Source organism: Cervus elaphus, chromosome 9 (assembly GCF_910594005.1).
Source record: "Cervus elaphus chromosome 9, mCerEla1.1, whole genome shotgun sequence".
Lineage (NCBI taxonomy): Eukaryota > Metazoa > Chordata > Mammalia > Artiodactyla > Cervidae > Cervus > Cervus elaphus.
The window spans coordinates 13,718,359-13,743,454 of record NC_057823.1 but is presented as its reverse complement, the minus strand read 5'-3'; the positions used below and the strand labels follow the sequence as shown (position 1 = coordinate 13,743,454).

The 25,096-nt window shown below is 42.8% G+C and overlaps 1 protein-coding gene across 3 annotated transcripts in view; it reads right to left on the bottom strand.

Moving 5' to 3' along the window:
• Positions 1–25,096, bottom strand: part of ADGRE3 (adhesion G protein-coupled receptor E3) — a 56,126-nt gene that overhangs the window by 17,303 nt on the left and 13,727 nt on the right. For all 3 annotated transcript variants that reach the window (XM_043911197.1, XM_043911199.1, XM_043911198.1), the window contains 3 exons: positions 22,124–22,158; positions 14,100–14,277; positions 9,132–9,248 (listed from right to left, as the gene is read on the bottom strand). In XM_043911197.1, the coding sequence (XP_043767132.1) occupies positions 9,132–9,248; positions 14,100–14,277; positions 22,124–22,158 (330 nt within the window). The remainder of the gene's footprint in view (positions 1–9,131; positions 9,249–14,099; positions 14,278–22,123; positions 22,159–25,096) is intronic.

Here is a 25,096-nt window from a genome sequence, read left to right as displayed (position 1 = left end):
GTCAATGGCTGATTCCTGTTGATATTTGGTAGAAACCAATGCGATACTGTAAAGCAATTACACTTCAGTTAAAAAAAAAAGTTGTGTCGTTGTTTTTCAGCTGCTAAGTGCGGTCTGACTCTTTGCGACCCCATGGACTGCAGCACTCCAAGCTCCTCTGTCCTCCACTATCTGCACTATCTGGAGGAGGAAATGGCAATCCACTCCAGTATTCTTGTCCCATGAACTCCATGAACTGTATAAAAGTTGGGAGGAGGGGGCAGAGAAGAGGCAGGTGGAATTTTGAAGGAGGAAGAGAGGAAAGAGACTGGGTCAGCCATAAGGAGGAAAAAGAAAGTAAAGTTAACCCTCTATATCTGCAGGTTCTGTATCCGCAGATTCTATGAACCATGAATTGAAAATATTTTTAAAAATCCCAGGGACTTCCTTGGTGGTTCAGTAGCTAAGACTCTGTGCTCCCAAGGCAGGGGGCCCAGGTTCAATCCCTGGTCAGGGAACTAGATCCCACATGCTGCAACTAAGACCCGGTGCAGCCAGATAAATAAATAAATATTAAAAAATTCAGTGGAGAAAGAAATGGCAACCCACTCCAGTATTCTTGCCTGGAAAAGTCCATGGACAGAGGAGTCTGGCAGGCTGAAGTCCATGGGATTACATGACTGCATGTGTGCACGAGGGTGGAGGGAAATGGGTTGGTAGCAATAAAGTGGTAGAACTAAAAAAAAAAAAAAAAAAAGAGAAAATTCAAGAAAGTCTCAGAAAACAAAACTTGAATTTGCTTTGCATCCGCAACTATTTTCTTAGCTTTTGCATTGTATTAGGTATTATAAATAATCTAGAGATGATTTAAAGTATAAGGGAGCATGTGCATAAGGTTATGTGCACATCTATATCACATACTATTGATATACCATTTTATATATGGACTTGAGCGTTCGTGGATTTTCATGTCTGAAGGGTCCAGGAACCAATCCTTCTTGGAGACTAAAGGACAGCTATAAAAGGAAATTGGATAAGTCTTGTGTGATATCATTCCACTTCCTCTGCTGTCTCTTGAAGACTTGAGTAATGACTAACTTGTTTTGCAAGACCTTTAGAACTGGTTTTGTGTTTCTTTTGCATGAAACAAAATGTTGAGGCTGGACCCAAGGAAATCCATTTGTAGTTGGTACAAGTATTTCTATCTCTTTAGATATATTTCTTTTCCATATATATATATATATAATAAAGTTATGGGAGGAGAAGGGGAAGACAGAGGATGAGATAGTTGGATGGCATCACTGACTCAATGGACATGAATTTGAGCAAGCTCTGAGAGTTAGTGATGGATGGGGAAGTCTGGTGTGCTGTGCAGTCCATGGGGTTTCAGAGTCAGACATGACTGAGTGACTGAACTGAACTGGTATATATTATATAGTATAAACCAGATATAGATAACATATATGGAAATCATTACCTATGTGCTCACTCGCTCTGTTGTGTCCGATTCTTTGCGACCCTATGGACTGTAACCTGCCAGGCTGCTCTGTCCATGGGATTTCCCAGGCAAGAATACTGGAGTGAATTCCCATTTCCTCCTCCAGGGGCTCTTCCCCACCCTGGGATTGAACCTGCATCTCCTGCATTGCAGGCAGATTCTTTACCTGCTGAGCCATCGGGGAAGCCCTCTATCTATCTATCTATCTATCTACCTATCCACTTTTTTTTTTTTAGTGCCTACTGTGTCCAGACATTATTCTGGGAATACAGTGGGGGACAAAATAGCCTGAATTTCTTCTCTTATGGATCTTACTTTCTGGTGCAGGAAACAAACATAAACAAGCAAATAAAGCTGTTAGATAATCATCGACTGAAGCCCCCCACCTTGGCCAGGCATGATGATAACCACTTGGGTGAGTTGTCTCACAACAGGAGGTCCCAATGAGGAACTTGGTACTGCCACCCGAAAACTAACCAGGAGAATTTGGGAGGGGCTAAAAGAGGGAGGAGACAAACCTCTGATATAGGATTGGTGCTCAATTCTATGGAGAAAATTAAGTGAAGTAGGGGACAGTGGGGCTTCCCAGGTGGCCCTAGTGGTAAAGAAGCTGCCTGCCAGTGCAGGAGATGTGGGTTTGATCCCTGGGTCAGGAAGACCCCCTGGAGGAGGACATGGCAATCCATTCCATTATTCTTGCCTGGAAAATCCCATGGACAGAGGAGCCTGGTGGGCTACAGTCTATGGGGTTGCAAAGAGACAGGACTGAAGCGACTTTAGCACTCATGCCAGGGGACAGCGAGAGGTGAAGGATGCTATTTTAGAGTTTTCAGACAGCAGGGTGGAAGGAAGGAGGATATCTGAGAGGAGAGTGCTCTAGGAGGAGAAAATAGCAGAGGAAAAACCCCCAGAGACATGACTGCCCACCTGCTCAGGAATCAGCAAGGAGGCCAGTATGGTTGAAGCAGAGTGAGTGAGGGGGACAGTGGGAGGAAGTGAGGGCATGGTGGGTGTTGATCTTGTAGGGCCTTGGGGAGAATTTTGCTTTTATTTTAAGCCAGTGGGAGAACTTTGGGAGGAGAAGGAAATGGCAACCCACTCCAGTACTCCTGCCTGGAGAATCCCATGGAGGGAGGAGCCTGGTAGGCTATAGTCCATGGGGTCGCAAAGAGTTGGACACGACCGAGCGACTTCACTCACTCACTCACTTAAGCAATGGAATGGCATAATTTAACAAGTTTGATAGGCTAAAAATATATAGGCACATGATATGTTTATATTGCACATTTATAATTTTATTACATATTAAGGCATGCGCGTGACTTACAGTAAGCCCCTACATATAAACGAGTTCTGTTCTGAGGGCATGTTTGCAAGTCCGATTTGTTCCTAAGTCCAACAAGATTAGCCTAGGTACCCAACTAACACGATCAGCTGCATCATACTGTAATAAGTTTCTAATACTTTTCAAATGAGTAAAACATAAAAAACAAACACAGAAAATAAAGGAAACATTTTAAATCTTACAGTATGGTACCTCGAAAAGTAGCGTAGCGCAGTACAATAGGTGACACGCAGCGGCTGGCATTGAGGGAACAGGCAACAAGAGTTACTGACTGGAGGAGGGAGAGGAAGTGAGATGATGCAGCTGAAGGAGCGTCAGCAATAGGAGTCGGAGGGCAAGCTGCCGTTTCACTTGTGCCTGATGTTGATGGAATGCAGGTTCCCACCTTGAAGATTTATATGTAGTGGACATATTGTATATCAATAGTGTAATGGGCTGAGTTATGCTCCTTTCCAAAATTCATATGTTGAAGTCTTAATGGTACTTCCCAATGTGACCATTCGAAGATAGGGCTTTCAAAGAGGTGATGAAGTTAAAACGAGACTGTTAGGGTGGGCCTTATCCAGTCTGCCTGGTGTCCTTATAAGGGGAAATTTGGACACATGAAGAGAGACTAGGGACATACGCACACAGAGGAAAGGCCGTATGAGGACAGTGTGAAGATGGCCATGTTCAAGCCAAGGACAGAGGCCTCCAGAGAAACCAGTCCTGCCAGCATCTTCATCTTGTATCTCCAGCCTCTACAACTGTGGGAAAATAAATTTCTCTTGTTTAAGTCACCAGTCTGATATTTCATGACAGCCTAGCATATAACATGGGCTTCTCTGGTAGCTTAGCTGGTGAGAATCCACCTGCAATGTAGGAGACCTAGGTTTGATCCCTGGGTTGGGAAGATCCCCTGGAGGAGGGCATGGCAACCTACTCCAGTATTCTTGCCTGGAGAATCCCCATGGACAGAAGAGTCTGGAGGGCTACAGCCCATGGGGGTGCAGAGTCAGACACGACTGAGCAATTAAGCACACAGCACAGCATATAATGTATATACACACACAAGATATATAATGTATATACACACATATACTCTATACCAATCATATGTATGTATATGCATACACACATATGCGGTAAGATGTTAACAAACTTGTCAATATTCCCGTGTCAGTAAGAATTCACTATTGTGCTGCTGAGAAATACACACGACAAACAGGTCATATATAATGAGTGGTTAAGGACCTAGAGACAAGAATCATGTTTCTGGATTCAAACTCCATCTTTGCCACATACTAGCTGTGAGGTTCCCAGGTGGCTCAGAGGCAAAGAATTCACCTGCCAATGCAGGAGACACGGGTTTGATCCCTGGTCCAGGAAGATCTTCTGGAGGAGGAGATGACAACCCACTCCAGTATACGTGCCTGGGAAATCCCATGGACAGAGGAGCCTGGCGGGCTACAGTCCGTGGGGGTCACAAAGAGCCCAACTTAGCGACTGAACAACGATAAGAAACAAGTTGTGTGGTTCATCCTACTGGAAGAAATCCCTGAGCAGGTGTCTCTGACCAGGTTTTTCTGGCTTCTCTCGAGGGATGAGAAGTAAGAAATTCACTTCTGCTTCTGAGTTGATGGCAGTTTCTGTTCATCAGAAAGAAACAGCGGTGGGTGGTTGGAAGGCATCAGCAGGTGATCAGGCTACCTGGTCTGATGCTCGGAAATTGCTTATTTTTGAGCTGAAATATTCTGATGTAAGAGCAAATCACAAGTAGAAAAGAAAAGAATGGCTATGGAGGTTTCCAAGGTTGACCTCTGTGGCCAGGGTTTGTTCTCTGAGATAGTTTATAGGGAGAGGAATCATGTGATTGTATGTCTTGGGTTACCTGTGACAGTCCCAGTTTATACCTGGTGTCGTGGTGTAACTTAATAGGATCCCTTCTGGTATTAAAATTATCCACATTTTGGAGATAAATTATAAGGTTGCTTTAGACTGGAGGTTCTCAGCTGCAGGCTATCCTGCCCTCTCACCTCAGCTGACACTGGGTGGCGTCTGGAGGAATTTTTGGTGGGCACAACTGGGGAACTGCTATAGGCATCTAGTGGATAAAGGCCAGGGATGTTGTTCAACATCCTACAGGGCACAGGATGACTCCCTACAATGAAGAATGATCCAGTCCATGACAGAACCTGAGGGACAGAAAAATGTCCCTTTATGAGTTCGTCATGAACCCATCAATGCGCTCTTTTCTCTCTTTAGGAATGTTCAGTCCTCAACCTAGATGTGGATTTAATTCGGTGAACGTTTCTGTTCTCCGATTCTCTGCTGGTAAAGGACTGCACAGAGAAAGAATTCCTGGTTTTCACTCTGAAGGTATGGTGGTGGGGGGGCGGGGCGGGGGAGGGGACATGTTGAGGAACAGATGTTAACACATTAGATGCCGGGATAAGGTAGGTTCAAAGTGCTGCAGCGGCACAGGAGAGGGAAAGCCTGACTCTAGTGCTGTGATGGAAATAGGCAGTCCCGGGAGGCTTCATGGAGGAGGAAAAAGTTGAGCTGTGTCTAAAGAATAAAAGTCCACCCTGTGGAATGTTGGTTAACATTACTGGCAGAGGGACAGCCAGTGCAATGCTCCGAGATGAGACCACAAGGGTCATTAGGGAAAGATAAATAGCCTGCTGCTGGGCATGCCTATGGTTCTTCCCTGGTGGCTCAGTGGTAAAGAATCTGCCTGCCAATGCAGGAGACGCAGATTTTAACCCTGGCCCAGGAAGAACCCCTGGAGGAGGAAATGGCAACCCACTCCAGTATTCTTGCCTAGGAAATTCCATGGACAGAGGAGACTTGTGGGCTACAGTCTATGGGGTCACACAGAGTCAGACACCACTGAGCCTGCGCGAATGCACGGGCATGTCTATGCCAGGTGCTCCCCGAGGCACATGCATTCACATTGTGAGGTCTGCAGTTCATGTAAACAATTCAGCCTAGACAGTTGTTATGGACTGAGTTCTGTTCTCCTCAAATTCGTATGTTCAATTATGGTTTTCTCAGTGTCTATGCACAGTCGTGGAATTGCTGGGCCAGTTGACACTTCTATGTTTAGTTTTTTTAAGGAACCTCCGTACTGTTCTCCAGAGTGTCTGTACCAATTTACATTACCACCAATAGTGTAAGAGGGTTCCCTTTTCTCCACACCCTCTCCAGCATCTGTTGTTTGTAAATTTTTTTTGATTATGGCCATTCTGGCCCGTGTGAGGTGATATCTCTATGTAGATGAAACTAGAGTCTGTCATACAGAGTGAGGTACGTCAGAAAGAGAAAAACAAATATTGCATATTAAAGCATATATATGAAGTCTAGAAAAATGGAGCAGGTGAACCATTTTGCAGGGCAGGAATAGAGGCACAGACAGAGAATAGACTTGTGAACACATGAAGGAGAGGAGCGACAAGCTGAGAGAATAGCATTGACACGTACACGTCACCACGTGGATAACTAGTGCGAAGCTGCCGTATAGCACAGGAAGCTCAGCTCAGGGCTCTGTGATGACCGAGAGGGTTGGGATGAGGGGTGGTGGGAGGGAGGCTCCGGAGGGAAGGGATATATGTATGCAGCTGGTTCATGAGGTACACACCTTGTAAAACAATTATATTCTTATAAAAAAAAAATTGTTGACATCCTAACCCCTAGTACCTCAGAATGTGACCAAGGAACAAACTGGATGGCAGATATGTTTGGTTTGACCTGCACCATGAAGCTTTCAGGGTCCTCTCCACACCGTGAGTAATGGGGGAGCCTGGTGAGCGTGCAAGTGTGAAATCACATGGATGGAATTTGGCTCCCATCCTCCTCCTGGCCCATCCTCCAATGAAGGCAGATTCAAATTCTTATCTTCTTGGGGGAGGAAAGGAAGTGAGAAACTAATTGCCACATGAGACTTTCTCAGTTCAGCATGTGCTTCGTTGTCTAAGTTTTATCATCTTTACTTTGGAACTTTGGGCGATATCACAGACCAGCTGTCTGTACAGGCCCCACATTCATGTAATTGGATTTTAAGACTGTCATTTATTGTGCTACAGCAATTGTAACATATGGCAGATATAACAGAAGTCTTCCTGCCAAATTAAAAAAATATTGGAGGTGTTCATGCAGACAACCCAAATTTTGGTTTCTCTTGAAAAATCAGACAGTCTGGCAATGCTGGGACAGTTAATAGTAACAATTTCTTTCTTTCTACACAGGCTGTAGCAGATGCTATAGGCACCCTGGCTTTATCCCTTTGGCACTTCTGTTTTTTTTTTTTAACATGCTGATGGATTCTACTGCAAGCAGCTGCGACTCTGTCTGGGAGCTTTCCCTGGAGTGAACATGTTTGATCTGTACACAGAGCAGGCTGGAAGAGCCTAGAAATTCACTTCTGCCTGCAATCCCCAGCAGGGCTCTTAACCAGTGATGGATCAGAGCAGGTGGATAAAGAGCTCAGCTCAGCTCCCTCTCCCTAACTGTTATTATTATTTTAGTTTTGGAATACAGGATCTTCATTGCAGTATGTGAGATCTAGTTCCCTGACTAGGTATTGAAGCCAGGTCACCTGCATTAGGAGTGCAGAGTCTTAGCCACTGGGCCACACGGGAAGTCCCTTTTATTATTAAAAAAATTTTTTTTGACCATGTCGAGTGGCATGTGGGATCTTAGTTTCCTGACCAGGAACTGAACCCCTGCCCCCTGCATTAGAAGTGCAGAATCTTAACCACTGGACCACCAGGGAAGTCCTCTAGCTGCCTCTTTTTGAAAGGGGAAACTCAGTGGGATTGAACCTAAGTCACCACCAGTGGTAACCTGCTCGCTAATGTAATAATCCCTGTATGGGCTGCCCTTTCTTCCTTATCTTACAGCCTGTTTTCCCTGTTGGAATGATTAATTTTGTGTGTCAACTTGGATAGGCCTTAGGACCCAGATATTTGGCCAAAGACCAGTCTGGATATTGCTGTGCGGGTATTTTTAGATGAGATTAACCTTTAAATCAATAGATTTTGAATAAAGCAGATTACAGTTCCTAATGTTGGTGGGCCTCATCTAATCAGTGGAAGGTGTTAAGAAAAAGACTGACCTCCCCCTGAGGAAGAGACTGCTTTTGGACTCAGGCAGCAACAACTTTTCCCTGGGTCTTTCAGCTTGTTGGCTAGATTTTAGATTTGCTGCCCTCCACAATCACATGAACTAAATTCTTCTTCAATCTCTCTCTGTTCCTGCCCATCTCTCTCTATCTCTGTTTCTCTTTCTCTACATATACATATCCTATTAGTTCTGTTTCTCTGAAGAATCCTGATTAATACACTTACTGATTCTTTCTGGGATCACCTCCCATATAAAATCATCACACTTGTTCCCCTTACACTTGTCCAAGCACTGCTTCTAAGGGAACCCAAACTAAGAATCAGATAGAACAGCCCCTAAATTACAAAGAAGTCTCTCTTTCATGCTGAAGAACAAAAACCCTCCATTTTAGGTAGGAAGATGTCTTTTTTGTAATTAAAAAATTTTTTTTTAAAGGAAAGACTCAAATGACACAGTCTTAGTGAAACGGAGCAGAACCCTATAGTCCTTGATCCCCAAGTCCTCAGCCCACTTTTTGTCTGTGGAAAAACTTGAGCCAAAAATTAGTTTAATCAGAAAAGTGAGAACATAAAGAAACAAAGGAGAATAGTCAAAGGAGATCAAATGATAATAGTTTAGTCAGTAAGCAAAGTCAAGGACTTTAGTTCCTTCTCAAGGGCTATAGGTAATATTCTGAGCCATATCCTTTGAGCTGTCTTATAGAGATCCCCACCAGATGGAGAAATTAGCTACATGATGACCAGACTGTAGCCATGACATAAGCTGTCGCAGTTCCAAGAATTGGCCTCAAGTCAATCAGAACAAATCAACCCTGGAACCAAGACTAACTGCTTAGGACTGACCACCAGTGACCAATTTCAAGATGACCGTCTGAGCTACTCTGCTGCTTCTGCATGTAGCCCTGTCTCTCTGTCTAGAAAAGCTCTAGCACCCTGGTTTTTGGGGTGGGGGCTGTTGGCCTTTGGACAGGTTTGGATGCTGTGACCCTCCTCCCTGGTCACTAGCAACCAAAATAAAGCAAACTTTCCTTTCCACTGACCTAGCCTCTTTAATGACTTTTGAGCAGCGCGTAGCCGGACCTGGGCTCAGTAACGTCAGGGTAACAGACCCAGTAGAGAGAAGCCCACTGGGGACATTTTCCTCACTATCACACAGCGATGTTGCCCTGCATGTCTTAGGGATTCTGAATGCAGCCACCCCGCATACCTTTTATGTCTCCCTGGATGACATCTTTGCAATGGATTTCCATGGAGTTCACTTGGGCGTTCAAGCTGAGGATGACTTCCTTGGAGCAGTTGTCTGTGACAACTCGAGTTTCAACAGCTGGTAAGAAAAACAAAGGGAAAACTTACTTTTAAAAATGTGCATAAGCTAATAGCTTAATTTTACTGAGTGTCTAGAATGTGCCAGGCACTGGGCTGAGAGCCTTACATTGATACATTGCCATCTTATAGCAGCCTCATGTAACACAATGAAGGACCTTTCAGAAGAGCAAACTGAAATTCAGAATTTAAGTAGGACTCTAACTCCTGTATACTTGCTGAGAAAATCTCATGACAGAGAAGCCTGGCAGGCTCTGTGGGGTGCAAAGAGTAAGAACTGACTGAGTCCTATGTTCTCTTTTTAAAGATTTCTTTTTTACTGTGGACCATTTCTAAAGTCTTTATTGAACTTGTTACAATATTGATTCTGTTTTTTATGTTTTTGTTTTTTGGCTGAGAGGCATGTGGTATCTTAGTTTCCTGACCAGGGATTGAACTCACACCGCCTGCATTGGAAGGTGAAGTCTTAACCACTGGACTGCCAGGAAAGTCCCCTGAAACCATATTCTTTTTTTTTTTTTTGAAACCATATTCTTAACTAACATTCTTTAGCACATTGTCTTTGAAGCAACTATTCTGTTTCTAGGAATTTATTCTTGGAAAACAATAATGACTAAGAGGGCAGAATTAGCTACGAGAAAGTCCATGGCAGTAAAGATGATAAAGGTGAAAATGAGAAATGACCTAAAGTTTAAGAAGGAATTGGTTAAATAACTTATGGCTTATCTCTATAATGGGGAACCATGCTCCCAATAAAAATGAAGTCACAGAATAACAAACAATAAGATCATGAAAATATTTATCTTAAAAATCAGAAGGTAGTTGGAAATTATTGAAGCTAGGTGAGGGGTGCAATAGTCTTATTATGTCTCCTTTTGAGTGTGTTAAAAAAGTTAAAAAAGCAATTATAAAGAGCGGAAAGTTATGGCAATTACCAGCCTTGGTTCTAAATGCATTGAATGCAGCATTACTATCTCATTTTACAGGTGAGGTGATGAAAGCTCACTGAGGTAAGGGTACTTTATATCATTGATTAAACAATGAGGGGGACTTCCCTAATAGTCCAGTGGTTAAGACTGTGCCCTTTCAATGCAGGGGCTGCAGGTTTGATCCCTGGTCAGGGAACTAACATCCCACATGACTCATGGCTTGGCCAAAAAATAAAACAAAACCAAAAACTCAATTAGGAACTGGCCAAATCAGAAAATATAAGAATTACTTGTAATGTGGTTTAATTTTAAATAAAAGTGTCCAGATTCTGGTTTCCTGAGAAGTGAAGGCATTGGATTTTATTTTATTAAAAACTATAAAGAATGATTATTTTTATGAAGTATTTTATCATGAAAGTTGGTAAAACAAAACGATTAGTTAGGCATACACAAATACATTAGCATCTCTGAGCTGAATATTAATAAAAAGCACAGTAAACAGCATTTTTGGAGGCCAATATAGTGATATGTATCAAAAGTTCATAGAATGCTTTCTTCCTTTTGATCTGACAATTCCTCTTCTATGAATTTATCCTAAGAAAACATTTAACGAATAGATACAGATAAAACTTTTATGGTCTTTGTCAAAGGGTTGTTTTGTAACAACCCACATTTCTCAGAATAGAGAAATAAATTATAGTGTAAATAAATTATATGTACAATGCAACTATATAAACTATTGAAGACAATAACATGGGTAATGATATATAGGATGTGCATGGAAAGATGTTAGCCATGTAATGAGTGAGAAAGCAAGTCTGGCAAGCGTATGTAAGTGTAACATACACAACAAATATGTGTCTCTTCATCAGACATGTACCTACGTGGGTACTGGATTGGAGCACTGAATTGTGGGCAGATTTGGCTGGTCTCAGTTTAGTTTTGTGTATGTGTTTTTTCCTAATTAAAAATTTAATACTTGGCTTTGCTATGGTATTTCATTTTTTATTTTCAAAAACAAAAATTATGTATATTTAAGGTGTACAACATGAAGATTTGACACATGTGTGCATGTGTGTGTGTGCTCAGGTGCTCAGCTGTGTCTGACACATATAGTTAAATGATTACTGCAGTCAAGCTAACTGACATATCTGTAGCACATGGATATATAATGAATATGTATGACAGGTATAATAAAAGTTTTTTTGGGGGGTGGCTATGCCACGTGGCTTGTGGGATCTTAGTTCCCCAACCAAGAATTGAACCCTGGCCCAAGGCAGTGAAAGTGTTGAGCATTAACAACTGGACAGCCAGGGGATTCCTTAACAAAAGTATTTCTATTTTAGAAAGAATTTAGCACGTTTATTTCACTGTTGCCAGAGCTCTGCTAGCAAAAGTGAAAGTCACTCAGTCATGTCCAACTTTTTGTGACCCCATGGCCTATAGTTCTCCAGGGTCATCTGTCCATGGAATTCTCCAGGCAAGAATGCTGAAGTGGGTTGCCATTCCCATGGGGTCTTTCGATCTAGGAATTGAACCTGAGTCTCTGGCAGATTCTTTACTATCTGAGTCACCAGAGAGTTGAGCAGCAAATTGAGGCCATGAGTCCAAATGACCATGACCCGAAGAGGTCTTTAAATAAAAGTTTGCTTTCAGTTCCTTAAAAAAATGTATTTCTATTTTAAAAATATGTAGTAAGATGTTCCTTCTGGGGTGGTTTAAGTCACATCACCGTGACATGTGCTGTTAGGTTCTGTGAGCACTGAATCATTAAAAAAAAAAAACTACCTGTAAGCCAGAGTCCCAGACTCAGGATTAGAAACCACTGACAATTTTTGTTTATTCATGTATTTATTTGGGCTTTCCAGGTGGCACTAGTGGTAAAGAACCCACCTGCCATGATAGATGTGGATTTGATCCCTGGGTTGGGAAATTACCCTGGAGGAGGGCATGGCAACCCACTCCAGTATTCTTGCCTGGAGAGTCCCATGGACAGAGGAGCCTGGAGGGCTACAGTCCATGGGGTGACAAAGAGTTGGACATGACTGAAGTGATTTAGCGTGCAGGTATTTATTTAATTCTAAATATTATCACAACAAACTGTGGAAAATTCTCCAAGATTTGGGAATACCAGACCACCTGACCTGCCTCCTGAGAAACCTGTATGCAGGTCAAGAAGCAACGGTTAGAATTGGACATGGAACAACTGACTGGTTCCAAATTGGAAAAGGAGTATGACAAGGCTGTATATTGTCACCCTGTTTATTTAACTTATATGCAGAGTACATCATGAGAAACGCTGGGCTGGAGGAAGCACAAGATGGAATCATGACTGCAATAGCAGTCATGAAATAGCAATAACCTCAGATATGCAGATGACACCACCCTTATGGCAGAAAGTGAAGAGGAACTAGAGAGCCTCTTGAAGAAAGTGAAAGAGGAGAGTGAAAAAGTTGGCTTAAAACTCAGCATTCAACAAACGAAGATCATGGCATCCAGTCCCATCAGTTCAGTTCAGTTCAGTTGCTCAATTGTGTCTGACTCTTTGCGACCCCATGCATTGCAGCATGCCAGTTCCATCCCTTCAAGGCAAATAGGTGGAGAAACAACAGAAACAGTGACAGACTTAATTTTCTTGGGCTCCAAAATCACTGGTGCAGATGGTGACTGCACCCATGAAATTAGAAGACGCTTGCTCCTTGGAATAAAAGCTATGACAAATCTAGACAGCATATTAAAAAGCAAAGACATTATTTTGCCAACAAAGGTCCATCTAGTCAAAGCTATGGCTTTTCCAGTAGTCATGTACAGATGTGAGCGTGGACCTTAAAGAAAATTGAACTGTGGTGTTGGAGAAGACTCTTGAGAGTCTCTTGGACTGCAAGGAGATCAAACCTATCAGTCCTAAAGGAAATCAATCCTGAATATTCATTGGAAGGACTGATGCTGAAGCTCAAATATTTTGGTCACCTGATTCGAAGAGCTGACTCATAAGAAAAGATCCAGAGGCTAGGAAAGATTTGAAGGCAGGAGGAGAAGGGGATGACAGAGGATGAGATGGTTCAGTGGATTTCAGTACCGACTCAATGGACATGAGTTTGAGCAAGCTCTGGGAGATGGTCAAGGACAGGGAAGCCTGGCATGCTGCTGTCCATGGGGTTGCAAAGAGTGGGACATGATTGAGTGACTGAGCAACAGCAAAACATTGTTTTTATTTAAAAAAATTTTTGGTCACACCATGAGGCTTGTGGGATATTAGTTCCCGGACCTGCTCAGACCTCAGCAGTGAAATTGCCAAGTCCTAACCACTGGACCACCAGGGAATTCCCCCACTGGCAATTTTTAAAAACAGCTCTATGCAGGTGTAATTGACATACAGCAAATCTCACATATTAAAGTGTACAACTAGATGGGTTTCACTGAGTGTGTACCTCTGTAAAACCACCATCACAGTCAAGGCAGACAACATTTCTGTCACTGCCAACAATTTCTCCAAATTTCCTCACATCCCTTTTCCATCCCTTCACTGACTTGGCCCTCTGTGTCACTAGAGATTAGTTTGCATTTTCTAGAATTTTATATAAATGGATGTGTTCATGTGTGTTCAGTCATTTCAGTCATGTCTGACTCTTGGTGACCCCATGGACTGTAGCCCCCCAGGCTCCTCTGTCCATGGGGATTCTCCAGGCAAGAATATTGGAGTGGGTTGCCATACCCCTTCCAGGGGATCTTCTCGACTCAGGGATTGAACCCATGTCTCTTATGTCTCCTGCATTGGCAGGCGGGTTCTTTACCACTAGCGCCACCCGGGAAGCCCCATAAATGGATGAACGCAGTCCTTATTTACTTCTCTCATCGCTTAGTGGGGACCTCAGTTAGTAACCAACCCCTCCTGTGTGTCTCAGATCTTACTGTCTTCTTACCCACAATGCTGTTTTGGACTTTCTGGGTTTCCTGGTCTGGGGCTGCCAAGGAAGCGTTTAGAACTTTTGATTCCACGTCCTGGAGAATGGTTGTGACTGTCAATGTGATGTTTCTCATCTCTTTCAATCCAGGCTTATTGGTGAGAAGAGTCTCAGTAGCCTCAATAACCCGTTGCATCTTTGAAGAGAGAAAGAATTAAAAAAAATCCAATTGATGGGTCCCACATCCCAAGGGTCAGAAGAAAACACAAGAAAGAAGGCGGTGGGGTCGGATGACTGGTTCAAATGCTGACTCCACCTCTCACTGGCTGTGCAACCTTGGGAAAGTCACTCAGTCACTCTGTGCTTCAGGTTCTCCATTTAGGATGAGGATGGTACTAAGACCCCATAAAGTTTGGGGGAAGATTAAATGAATGAAGAGACATTTTATTTTCAGAACAGTGTTAGCCTGGTAAACATCATAGAAGCATTAGTCACTCAGCTGTGTCTGACTCTTTGTGACCAATGAACTGTAGCTCACAAGGATCCTCTGTCCATGGGATTCTCCAAGCAAGAATACTGGAGTGGGTTGTTATTTCCTTCTCCAGGGGATCTTCCTGACCCAGAGATTAGACCTGGGTCTCTTGCATTGCAGGCAGATTCTTTACCACCGAGCCACCAGGGAAGCTCAAACACCATTTAAGTGTTAGTTATTATAAGCATCTTTTACCAACAAGGAAGTGGTAGGATTTCTAGAAATAGACCAGTGGTTCTCAACCGGGGATGATTTTGATTCCCCGGATGGGAAGACATTTGGATTGTCACTGCTGCGGAGTGCTGGTTCTACTGATAATTAGGCCAGAGATGTTATTCAACATCCTATAAGGCATGTGACAACCTCACAGCAGAGAATGACCCAGTCTCAAATGTCAATGGGGCCAAAGTTGAGAAAACATTTAGTAGTATCATAGCTCAGAAGGAACTCTAACTGGCCTTTTTATATCAAGAAATGTATTGTTTTTTAAAAGCTATATTAAACTCATTTTATCCATCTATCCATCTTACTGATTTACTGAAGTATAGTTGATTTACAATATTATATTAGTTTCAGCCATACAGTATAGTGGTTCTATGAAGAACAGCAAAAAAGATGGGCCAGTGGCTGAAGAAGACTGAAGGGTCAAGGTGAAATTTTAAAACTGTTGTTATAGAAAACAAATTTATGGTTACCATAGAGAAAAAGGGCAGGGAGGGATTAATTAGGAATTTGGGGTTAACAGATACACATTACTATATATAAAATAGATAAACAACAGAGACCTATGGTATAGCACAGGAATCTATATTCCCATATCTTGTAATAACTTGCAATGGAAAAAATCTGAAAAAGATTATACGTAACGGAATCACTTTGCCCTACACCTGAAACAGTAAAACAACTGTACGTTAAATTGCGAGAGTATCCCTGACATGCAAGACCTACCCCGTATAAAGTAGATGGCTAGTGGGAAGGTGCTGGGTAGCACAGGGGCTCAGCTTGGTGCCTGTGATGACCTAGAGGGTGGGATGGGGGTGGTATGAGGGAAGCTCAAGAGGGAGGGGATGTACGTGTACTTAGAGCTGATTCACGTTGTTGTACAACAGAACTAGCACAACACTGTAAAGCGATTACACTCTAATTAAAAAAAAACTTTACTTCAATAAAAAGTGTAGCATATGTGACTTGAAAAATTATTTTTATGTTGATCTCTACATGCTTTTACTTAAAGTATAGGCCTTGGACAAGCAGTATCAGCATCACATGGGAGCTTATTAGGAATTCAGACTCTTAGGTCCCAGTCCACACATTCTGAATCCGAACCTGCACTTTAACAAGCTTCTAAGGGATTTGTGGTATGTTAAAGTACTAGAGGGCTTTCTTGGTAGCTCAGCTGGTAAAGACTCTGCCGGCAATGCAGGAGACCCCAGTTTGATTCCTGGGTGGGGAAGATCCCCTTGAGAAGGGATGGACTACCCTCTCCTGTATTCATAGGCTTCCCCAGTGGTTCAGATGGTAAAGAATCTGCCTGTAATGTGGGAGACCTGGGTTCGATCCCTGGGTCGGGATGATCCCCTGGAGGAGGGCATGGCAACCCATTTCAGTATTCTTGCCTGGAGAGTCCCCGTGGACTGAGGAGCCTGGCGGGCGACAGTCCACGGGGATGCAAAGAGTCAGACACGACTGAGCGACTAAGCATAGCACACAAAGTACTAGACATTAAGTCCCATTGGGATAGGAATTTTGTCTTCACGGCTATTTCCTAGTACCTAGAACGGTCCCTGATGAATAGTGCTATGTGGCTTCAGTCGTTTCTGACTCTTTGCGACCCTAAGGACTATAGCCCACCAGGCTCCGCTGTCCATGGGATTCTCCAGGCAAGAATACTACAGTGGGTTGCCATGCCTTCCTCCAGGGGATTTTCCTGACCCAGGGATTGAACCAGCATCTCCCGTCTCTCCTGCATTGCAGGCGGATTCTTTACCGCTGTCCACCTTGGGAAGCCCCTTTGGTGAATAGCAGGGCCTCAGTAAGTGTTCATGGGTTAAATGGATGTTTTTAATAGGAAAATATCATGCCAAAGAGTTATAAGCAGAGTAATATGTAAAGAAGGATTGGAGGGGCTTTCAGAATCAGGTTCAAATAAGCCTTTTAATGGTTTATTCTTTCAGTCTAACCAGTGTTGGTGGAAATTCTGAGCTGAGTTTTGTAGTGAAAGGGCAGCCCCCCTCCTCAGCCATACCTGATGTAAAACATCTCTCTCTTTTCTAAATGGCAGCAGAAGTCTTCTTGGTTTAAACTCATTTGTACAGAGTAGGTGCCAGAGTATTGGGTCATCAGAATGGCTGTTTTAGTGTCTAATCTAACGTGATGACTTTGTACCTGTTTTTCTTTGGCAATGCATTTTGTTTTTTTGAAGTGAAATTCATGTAACATAAAATACATTCTTTTTTTAAAGTAGTTTTTTTTTTTGGGCCACATGGCATGTGGGATCTCAGTTCTCCAACCAGGGATCAAACCCACACCCCCTGCAGTTGGAAGCATGGAGTCCTAACCACTGGACCACCACGGAAGTATACAAGTCAGTAATAATTTAGAATGTCCATGATGTTGTATAACCCTCACCTCTATGTAGTTCTAAAACATTTCCATCATTTCCAAATAAAACCCATTAAACAGTTACTCCCCATTCTCCCCTCCCCCAGCCTCTGGAAAGCACAAATCTGCTTTCTGTTTCCCTGGATTTGCCTATTTTGGACATTTCATGTAAGTGGAATCATATACCATGTAATCTTTTGTGTCTGACTTCTTTCACTGAGCATAATGTTTTTGAGGTTCATCCGTATTGTACTGGGAATCAGAACTTCATTTTTTATGGCTGAATAATATTCCACTGTATAGATATACCACATTTTATTCATCCTGTCATCAATTAGTGGACATTTGGGCTGTTTCTGTCTTTTGGCTATTGTGAATAGGACTGCCAAGAGCATAGTTGTGCAAGTATATATTTGGGTCCCTGCTCTCTTTTTTTAAAATTTATTTTATTGAAGTAGAGTTGATTTACAGTGTTGTATTAATTTCTGCTGTACAGCAAAGTGATTCACTTTTATATACACATTTTCATATTTTTTTCATCATCGTTTATCACAGGATATTGAATATAGCTCCCTGTGTTATAAGTAGGACCTTGTTGTTTATCTATTCTATATATAATAGTTCACATCTGCTAATCCCAACCTCCCAATCCAATCCTCCCTTACCCCCTCCCTCCTTGGCGATTACAAGTCTGTTCTCTATGTCTGTGAGCCTGTTTCTGTTTTGTAACTAAGTTCATCTGTGTCATGTTTTAGATTTCACATACACAACATCATATGGTATTTGTCTTTCACTTTCTGACTTACTTCACTTAGTATGATAATCTCGAGGTTCATCCATGTTGTTGCAAATGACATTATTTCAACCTTTTTTATGCCTGAATAATATCCCACTGGGCTTCCCAGGTGGTGCTAGTGGTAAAGAACCTGCTTACCAATGCAGGAGACATAAAAGACATGGGTTCAGTCCCTGGGTTGGGAAGATCCCCTGGAGGAAGCCATGGCAACCCACTCCAGCATTCTTGCCTGGAGAATCCCATGGACAGAGGAGCCTGGCGGGCTACGGTCCACTGAGTCACACAGAGTTGGACATGACTAAAGCAACTTAGTGATATTCCATTATATACATGAACCACGTCTTCTTTATCTGCTCATCTGTCAATGGACGTTTAGGTTGTTACCATGTCGACTATTGTGAACAGTTCTGCTACGAATATAGGGATGTGTGTATCTTTTTGAATTCTACTTTTGTCCAGGTACATGTTTGCGTCCCTGCTTTCAATTCTCTTGGGTATATTCCTAGAAGTAGGATTGTAGAAAGTGAAAGAAAGTGAAGTTGCTCAGTCATGTCCGACTCTTGCGACCCCATGGACTGTAGCCTCCCAGGCTCCTCAGTCCAAGGGATATTCCAGGCTAGACTACTGGAGTGGGCTGCCGCTTCCTTCTCCAGGGGATCTTCCCGACCCAGGGATCGAACCTGGGTCTCCTGCGTTGCAGACAGATGCTTTAGTGTCTGAGCCACCTGGGAAGCTCAGATAATTGTAAAGTCACCTGATAATTTTATGTTTAATTTTTTGAGAAAGCTGACAATGACTTTTATAATGAAATGCTCCTTTTGATAACACGATTATTTGTTCATTACTGCAATGAACAGATGTTGAACTCCCAAGGCTGGCTTGGGCTGATTCCCTTCCTCAAGAAGCTCACTGTCTAGTGAGTGATAGCACACCACTTAAATATCATCAGTTTGGAGGAGATAACAATAGATAACGTGAATGGAATGTGTACTCTGGACCCGGCACTGTGCTGAATACTATACATGTATTATCTCATTTAACCTGCTCTTTATCCAAGGGCGCCATCACCACCCTCATCTTAAAGATGAGTAAATTCTTCTTAAAAAGTGTGATGGTTAATTTTGTGACAGCTAGACTGAGTCATGGGGTTACCTAGATGTTCGGCCAAGCATCATTCTGGGTCTGACATGAAATGAACATCTGAATGGAGGGAGGAAGTAAAGCTGATTGCCCTTCCTGATGTGGCTGGGGCTCATCCAGTCAGTTGGGGGTCTGATTAGAACGAGAAGTCTGAGTAAGAGGGAATTTTCTCCTGTGCCAGGCTTGAGCTGGGACATTGCTTTTTAGCTTTTTTTTTTTTTTTTAAATATTTATTTATTTATTAATTATATATTTATTTATTTTAATTGAACATTGTTTTTAAATTTTATTGGGGTGTGATTGCTTTACAATTGTTAGTTGTAAACTAACAAGTGTTGTTAGTTGCTGCTGTGCAATGAAGTGAATCAGCTATTTCTAACAAATATCCTTTCCCTCTTGAACCTCCCTTCCCCGACCCAACCTACCTCTAGGTTATCCCAGGGCACCGAGCTGAGCTTCCTGTGCTATAGAGCAACTTCCCACTAGCTATCTATTTCACACGTGGTAGTGTATTTATGTCAAACCTAATCTCCCAATTCATCCCACCTTCCCCTTACCCCTCCATGTCCCAACATCCGTTCTCTACATTTGTGTCTCTATTCCTGCCCTGCAAATAGGTTCATCAGTACCATTTTTTAAAAAAGATTCCACATATAATACATCAATATTTGTTTTGCTCTTTCTGACTTACTTCACTCTGTGTGATGGACTCTTTAAGCCCATCCGCATCTCTACAAACGACCCAATTTTGAGACTTTGTTGTTTTCCTTCAAACTCAAACTGAAACATCAACTCTTCCTGGGTTGGTCTGAGACCTCTGGATTCAAACTGGAACTACATCATCAACTCTTCTGGGTCTCCAGCTTGTGGACTGCAGATTTTGGGACCTGTCAGCCAATTCTTTATAACAGGTCTCTTTATAGCTTATCTCCTATTGGTTCTGTTTCTCTGGAGAACCCTAATGCTGTGAGGTCATTATCTTGCCCCAGTCACTTGCCACTGTGGTATTAGGATTTGAAACCCCCACCATAAGAGCATAGTCTGGTGGGGACTTCCCTGGTGGTCCAGTGGCTAAGACTCTGCTCACCCAGTACAGGGGGCCTGGGTTTGGTCCTTGATTAGGGAACTAGATCCCACATGCTGCAACTAACAGCTCTCTCAACTAAGACTTCACACACCACCACTGAAGATTCCAGCGGCTGCAACTAAGACCCAGGGTGTGTGTGCTCAGCTGCTTAGTTCTATCTGACTCTTTGTGACCTCATGAACTGTGGCCCGTTAGCCTCCTCTGTCCATGGAATTTTCCAGGCAAGAATACTGGAGTGGGTTGCCATTTCCTGCCAGTGCAGCCAAATAAATAAATAAATAAGAACATACTGGGGGGATATTAACTCAGATGGAGAGAGTGACGGAGGCCATCCGGAAGGAGGTGACACCTGAATTGGGTCTTGAGTAAAGAAGAGTGGAAGGAAGCAGCCAGGTGAGGAGCTGGAAAAGGAGTTTTAGGTTGAGAGGAAGGTGTTTATCTGAGACCTGGAGCTTGGGAGGGCAAGACATGAAGAGTCCCTTGGGAGTAGAGAAAGGTGAAGGTGGGGAGTGGTGAGAGGGAGGGATGAGCTCATTCTGTTAGACAATAGATGCTCAGAGACAGGCATCATTCTCTTTGTTAAAGTTCAGAGTCAGTTTACAGACACTAATGATTACTACCTATAATTTTCTCGGTCTCTCTTAATTGTCCTACAACATCCATTTCCTCTTCCTGCATTTTTTTTTGCTGTACTAGGTCTTCATTGCTGACCTGGGCTTTCTCTAGTTGTAGCAAGTGGGGGGCTACACTCTAGTTTCGGTGTGCGGGCTTCTCATTGGGGTCACTTCTCTTGCTGCAGAGAATGGGCTCTAAGGCATGCAAGCTTAGTTGTCCCACAGCATGTGGAATATTCCCAGACCAGGGATAGAACCCGTGTTTCCTACATTGGCAGGTGGACTCTTAACCACTGGACCACCAGGGAAGTTCCATCCTCCTATTTTTAATAATTAAATAAATTTGTCAAATTTTATCTGGGCTGTGCCACACAATCATAGATAGCATTGTCCCAGCTTCCTTTGCAGCTAGGTTTCACTGTGATACATGCAACTTCTGGATTGTCACCTTAAGACATGTCTCCAAAGAAGTTCTCCTGACCTTATTAGCATTTTATATAGTGAGTAAATGAGGACAGAGGCCCTCTCTTCACTCTCCCCACTGTCCCCCTTCACCTGTACACCAGACAGCTTGCCCTGGATTTCCCCTCCCTTCTACCCACCAGTATGAATGCAGCATTGCAGCCACCCAGCTTTGACTATGCAGCTGAGGACAAGATGCCAGGGGATGGTGGACCAGCAATATGGAAAGAATGTGGGTACCCGAATGACCTCATGGAGCAGAATTCCTTCACCAGCCTGGACTGCTCACCTCTGGACTAATAGCTCAGAAAATAATAAAGATCCATGTTTTTAAAGCCATTGGATATTTGGGTCTCTTTGTTGCAGCAGCTCATCGAATCCTAATACAGTCTTACTTAGTCTCTTTCTTGGTCTGGGATAGATCCTGTCTTCAGGGGGTAGTACACACACACACATACTCACACACACACCCACACTCATACACACACACCCATATATACATATATAATGTATTGATCTATCATTTATCTCTATAGTGAGATATATAGTGATAAACATAGTGATATATATATATGTATATATCACAGTTATACAATACATATTATATATCAAAATATAATAGGTTAATAAACATATGCCACAATTAGCATATATTACAATATTTGTCATAATCATATCAGGTATTTTATATTATCATGCATATGATATATGACATATAGCACACATATATAGTATTCACCTCATTTCCTAACTTTGAGATTTGTGAATATTTGTTATCTGTCTAGGTTCCAGGACTCATCTTCCACTCACCTCTTTTGTGCCGTTGGTTGTCTTGGGGGTGATTTCTGAAAAAGACATCAAGAGAAATTACTGTTGGAACCAAGAGTGAAACTGTGGAGAAGTCGGCAGGTAAGGTGGGTAACTTTGCATCTAGGAGGTCTGAAATCATATACTTCATGTTCTCTGATCAGTTCATTTGCTCTTTAGGGGGATCAGAGTCCAAATTCCTTGTTGTCGTGGAGAGCAGTGTTTTCAACTTCAGGTGATTTTGCCTCCTGGGGACATTGGCAATGGCTACAGACATTTCTGGAGGTCACTCATGACCTTGAGTGGGGATGCTACTGGGATCTAGTGGGTGGATGCTGCTCAATGCCTTTTAATGCAGAGGATAGCTTCTGACCACAAATAATTTTGGGACCCCAAGTGTCAATATTGCTGTGGTAGAGATACCATGGCATAGAGGAAGCAGAAAATTGTAAGCTTCAAGCTCTTTCATTCAGATCTGGCTCTGGCTGACCATTATAAATGAAATGGCTGAGCAAACAGAAGACTAGATGCTTTAGGTTTTAAAAGTCAGTCTGGCTGGTAATTTTTTTTTTTTATTAGTTGGAGGCTAATTACTTCACAACATTTCAGTGGGTTTTGTCATACATTGATATGAATCAGCCATAGATTTACATGTATTCCCCATCCCGATCCCCCCTCCCTCCTCCCTCTCCACCTGATTCCTCTGGGTCTTCCCAGTGCACCAGGCCCGAGCACTTGTCTCATGCATCCCACCTGGGCTGGTGATCTGTTTCACCATAGATAGTATACAGGCTGTTCTTTTGAAATATCCCACCCACACCTTCTCCCACAGAGTTCAAAAGTCTGTTCTGTATTTCTGTCTCTTTTTCTGTTTTGCATATAAGGTTATCGTTACCATCTTTCTAAATTCCATATATATGTGTTAGTATGCTGTAATGTTCTTTATCTTTCTGGCTTACTTCACTCTGTATAAGGGGCTCCAGTTTCATCCATCTCATTAGGACTGATTCAAATGAATTCTTTTTAACGGCTGAGTAATATTCCATGGTGTATATGTACCACAGCTTCCTTATCCATTCATCTGCTGATGGGCATCTAGGTTGCTTCCATGTCCTGGCTATTATAAACAGTGCTTCGATGAACATTGGGGTGCACGTGTCTCTTTCAGATCTGGTTTCCTCATGGCTGGGAATTATAACTGAGACAGGAATGTCAGTTTATAACCATCAGCTATTTTTGAAAATAAGTATTTATTTATTTATTTGGCTGCACTAGGTCTTAGTTGTGGGATGCAGGATCTTTGAAATTCCTTGCAGCATGTGGGATCTTTTTAGTTGCAGCATTAGAACTTGTGGTTGTTGAGTGTGGGATCTTAGTTCTCCAACCAGGGATTGAACCCATGTCCCCTGCATTGGCAGGAAGATTCTTTTTTTTTTTTTTTTTTTGGCAGGAAGATTCTTAACCACTGGACTACCATGAAAGTCCACCTGGAAAGTATTCTTAACCATTCTGCTATATTGTCTCTTGAAGACGTGGATGCATCTGGCAGAAAAATGCACCATGCACAAAAATCGCAGTTACCACTTGCTGAATGCCTCTTCACAGGCATTATTTCATTTAATCCTTGAAATAATTCCATGAGTCAGGTTCTGTTATTTAAGCAGATGAGGAAATAGGCACAAGTTGTTAAGGAAATATCTGTAGTCATTCGGGGGTAAGCAGTAGAGCCCAGACTTAAATCCATTCTTGTCTAAGTGCAAAGCTCATTGTGGTGGTTGTTTTTAGTTGCTAAATTGTGTCAGACTCTTTGTGACCCCATGGACTATAGTCCGCCGACAGGTTCCTCTGTCCATGGAATTCTCCAGGCAAGAATATGGAGTGGGTTGCCATTTCCTTCTCCAGGGGATCTTCCCGACCCAGGGATGAAATCCGCGTTTCTTTCATTGCAGGCGGATTCTTTACTGCTGAGGCACGACGGAAGCAAAGTTTGTACCACTTTACATGTGCAGAGACTGCACACACAAGAATCAGAAGGAGGTGTAAGCAAGTTCAGTCATTCACAGGCATCCTTGATGAAGACTGCCCGTGGCCCCTTCGCTACCTAAGAACCCTGATGCGGAGTGGCCGAGTCTCTGTGATTCAGTGCGGGTCTCCGGAACAGGCATCTCTGTACCTGTGGGGGCCTTTGTACCACCGTTCCTTTCCAGTTTGATCTTGGAATCCTGTTTTAAGCTTTTTAAAGGGAGTTTGGGTCTTAGGTCCCTGAATAGTCCTGCTTTTTAAATAATTTTTAAAAAATTATTTATTTATTGGTGTTTGTCTGCACTGGATCTTTGTTGTTGCAGGGGGGCTTTCTCTAGTTACGGCAGTGCACAGGCTTCTTGTGGTGCTTCTCTTGTTGCAGAACACAGGCTCTAGAGAGAGTGGGCTTCAGTAGTTGTGGCTCGCTTCCCTTTGGCAGAATTGTTCCTCTTTGTTCTGAGACTCAGTTTCTGGAAGGATCGAGGAGTCCTGGACCCTCCCATTGGAAGGAATCTCAGAATTGACCTGGTATGAATCCTAATGGTATAAAGATGGCCTGATAATTGTGATATGAGAGTTCCTGATATCAAAGCTGAAGGCTTGTGCTGCTCATGACCCCGAGCTCCTTAGGGGATCTTGAGGGGTGAGTGGGATACAATGACCCTTGTTAGTCTTCCTCTAAGCTCTTTCTGCTGTGGAGTCTCCAACCTCATGGCTTTGATACTGGATGGGCAGGAGCACAAGTTGCTTAAATCTTGGGTGCTTCGGTTTCCTTGTCTGTAATAACAGTGCTTACCCCATGCAATTATTGTAAATGAAATAAAGAGTGTAAAGTACTCAGTGCAGTACCTGGTATGTGTGTGTCAGTTGCGTCTGACCCTTTGTGACCCCATGGACTGTAGTCCGTCAGGCTCCTCTGTTCTGGCACATAGTACAGTTGAAATAAATATTGTC